Below are 3,938 nucleotides of genomic sequence, written 5' to 3' on the forward strand. Positions count from 1 at the left end.
TTCTTTAAATCTCTCCTATACCTACAAAAATATAGGCATATGGTGTGTGGTTTCAAGCCGACAAGTAATAGATTTCTTGTTTTTTGAAAGAACTGCAGTCTATAGAGAAATTATCCAAAAATTCATTGCCTTACTGAAAGAGGATGACTGTGACTGCTGGTTGTAATATGATAGCGCCACTTGCAATATAGCTCACTCTATTATGCAGATGCTACAGTATTATTTTGGTGGAATAATCATTTCTATAGGAAAGTGACCATAAAGATCTCTGATCTGACTTCTTTCTGTGGGATAACTTAAAAGAAATTGTTTGCAGGAGCAATCCATACACCCTGCAGGAATTAAAGACAAACATTACCAATGCCATCAAGGAAATAGACAGGGTACAGCTAACAAAAGTAGTTGGGAACACGGTCAGATGTGTTAGAAGTGGATGGACATAATTTTCAATACCTTCCGTAAATTATTATTTAAGTGTTTGCCAATAAACTATTATTTATAGAACTAAACTAAGTGATGGGGCCTTTTTAAGTTGAACACCTGTATTCATACAATTTAATGTATATTCCATTTGTTGCCCTGCAGACATAATAATCTTGCCCTGCAGATTTGGACAATAATCCAAATCTTGCCATACATAAAGCAAAATAGATGTAATCCAAACAGCCTCTATAATTCTTGCTTTAAAGTTTTCAATATAATTTAAATTTATTCCTATCGCTTTTTGTTTTATGAAACTTCACAGAAATAAACATTTAAACATGTGAGATTATGCACTATTATTGTGGCTATAACTTCCACTCATCCCTTCCTATAAGGTGCTACGGAAATGTCATACAGAAACTCATAAAAAATATGGCCATGATACAAAGAAGCACTGCCGTATTGAAATATGCCATACTCATCTGTAATTTGCATCATTGCATAAAATTTCAATCTATCTATATTATGTGACATCACAGAAAAAAATGGACCTGCAACTCTAGTCTGTGAAGGTACACCAGATGTTTATGTTAAATAATGGTGTGCAGTAGCACATTACTCTATATCTTGATGTTATATAAATAAGCATGAATTGTTTTTAAACTTCATGAAGAGTAGGTTCATAAAAACTTAAGTTTATAAGCATATTTCTGCACAAATTTCTTTGAACTTGCATAGCTTTTTTATGTAGCTTTAACTGACAGCCTGTCAGTTAATAGTGTCACACACTATCTGGTGCTTAAATTGAAGATTATTATTTTCCCAACAGTAAGAATTTTTTTATTATACTGCGCTTCTTTTTTAAAAATATTCACAAATAGACATAATTCAGAAGAAACAATGAACGGCATAGATGAAGTCCTACGCAAGAACTATCGCATGAAAATAAACAAGAACAAAACAAAAGTAATGAAATATAGTAGAAATAACAAAGATGGACCACTGAATGTGAAAATAGGAGGAGAAAAGATTATGGAGGTAGAAGAATTTTGTTATTTGGGAAGTACTATTACTAAAGATGGATGAAGCAGGAGCGATATAAAATGCCGAATAGCACAAGCTAAACAAGCCTTCAGTAAGAAATATAATTTGTTTACATCAAACATTAATTTAAATGTCAGGAAAAGATTTTTGAAAGTGTATGTTTGGAGTGTCGCTTTATATGGAAGTGAAACTTGGACAATCGGAGTACCTGAGAAGAAAAGATTAGAAGCTTTTGAAATGTGGTGCTATAGGAGAATGTTAAAAATAATCAGATGGGTGGTAACATAATTCAAATTTGTTAATCCAAAGAACAGACTGGATTGTTCACACCAACCACGTAGCATAATGCATTATCACAATGCATGCATCTAAAATACTCTACAATTCAAAAGCACTGTCTTTAATGCAGTTTATGTGGCTATGTATCAGTAGTAGGCTATATCAGTAGTTTGAAACTTCAGCTTAAATTTATGGACACATTGAATCATTTATCCAGCTTTTGGCCTCACCTTCCACACAGAAAAGCATCTATCTGACACTCCATCACAAAGACGGTAATTGCCTTAAGCTAATTTTATAATTACCTTAAGAGCTTTATAATTATATTATTTTAAATTAAAATTTCTTTCAATGAAAGATTTGTTTTTTAATATATTGGCAAATTTTATATTATCCTTGTCCAATGCCACAAATAATTACTCTCTGACAAAGTGGTTGCATCTCTGCCTTTCATTCGGTGTGAAAATGCTAACAGGCACAACATTTTTCATACATTACAAAATTCTCATAATACAAGCTTCTAGCTTTATGTTGTGATGAGTTAAAATAAAATTATTTGGTGTAAGGAAATTTCGGAATAATTCAGAAAAAAATTGTTTTATTACAGAACACCAAATAGTGAAGTTTTTCAGATTTTGTTTATATTAATTTATTACCTAAGTATACCATGAAAACTAGTACATTTTATAAAATATGCATTTATTTATGTTATGATTTACAATATTTTTGTTATCACAAAAAACTAAGTTGCATACATATAACAAATTCTAACATTTTTAACAAAAATTTAGGAAAAAATTCTTTATGAAATATTCTATAATTTATCAGAAAAAATAGCTACTTTGCACATTTTTTAAGCACTTATACAACAGAAATTTTTTTAAATTTATGATTTTGACAGAACACGCGTTATAAACTAATAGTAAAATTAAGTTTTAATATTCACTCATTTATAAACATAAAAATTTGTTATAATTAAGCTATGTACCTTTTTATAAGCATACCATAAATGAAGTGAAGAAATATCTCACAGAATATGTTAAGTATCAGCTTATTTTTGATCAACTGTTAACTGCAGCAACATAACAAAGAAGTTGTTTCATTTAAAACGGTTTTGTTGCTTTAAAAATTTATCGGCCCATTTTGATGCTAAACTAACGCCCTTCTTTTTCTCTTTCTCTTCATTTTCTTCCATTTGTTCTAGCAACTTTCTTTGGTTCTCTCTGAATGCTTCTACTGGATTTTCATATTTACCATAAAATGAAAGTACCTCTCTCACATCATCAATATTAGATGCAGCTATTGTTCGAAGAAATACAGCAAGATCAACTAAAGTTGTGTCATCATCTTCTCCAGTCCAGCGAGGAATTATAAGAGCGTTATTTCTATGAAATTTTACTGCATTTTCATTCCAATCTACCACAATTACTTTACTTAAATCACGATTTAAACAATCTAAATTTTTTACATAATGTCCATCACTAAATTCTGCAGAAGTTTTGCTTAGTTTATACATTATATACCCATTAGGATCCAATACTTCTAATAACGGATATGCAGCCACACTTTGTTCAGAAGTAAAAACTACTAACTCAAACAACGGCATTGTAACTAATTCAAGAAATTTATCTACACCAGGCCTCTTTTTAAACCTCCATCCAGTTTGATAAGTCCAATCTGCATGTGTTAATAAATCAGTTAATTCTAATATTAATGTATATTTCGGTTGATAATATGGTGGAGATAATGGGTCTGGCAGTAATTTATCTGTAACTGGTTGACTCATCATTTTATTGTAATAATCAATCTCCCGTAACATTCGTTTAAAGAACTGAGATGGAAGTGGAAGTGAAGTAAATTCATCTTCAATTAAATTACCTTCATCATCTTTCTTAGGAGAACCAAAAATATAGAACAAATAACAAAAAGAAAATCCAAAAAATGAACTCATTAGAATCAATGCCAGTTTCATTTGTTTCCACTGTGCATCCCGTTTTTTCTTCAATTCCTCCTCTTCTTCTATAAATTCATCTTCATACAGGTATTCATTTTTATTTTTATTACTTGTGTAATTGTCATTTTTTAATTCTGTACTAAAACATGGCGAAGGTAAAAAAGGTGATATTTTATTTCCAAATAACGAAGGTAACGTACTACAGTTAAGCGTGTATTTCTGCCTTTTTTGTCTAATT

General features: G+C 30.5%; 1 protein-coding gene across 1 annotated transcript; it reads right to left on the minus strand.

Moving 5' to 3' along the window:
* Window positions 1-2,845: 2,845 nt before the first annotated feature.
* LOC142331950 (mitochondrial import inner membrane translocase subunit TIM50-C-like) lies at window positions 2,846-3,697 on the minus strand. The gene has a single exon (XM_075378002.1). The coding sequence runs from the start codon at window positions 3,695-3,697 to the stop codon at window positions 2,846-2,848; it is 852 nt and encodes a 283-aa protein (XP_075234117.1).
* Between the last annotated feature and the right edge of the window lie 241 nt (window positions 3,698-3,938).

The sequence above is a fragment of the Lycorma delicatula genome, chromosome 11, assembly GCF_047948215.1.
Source record: "Lycorma delicatula isolate Av1 chromosome 11, ASM4794821v1, whole genome shotgun sequence".
Lineage (NCBI taxonomy): Eukaryota > Metazoa > Arthropoda > Insecta > Hemiptera > Fulgoridae > Lycorma > Lycorma delicatula.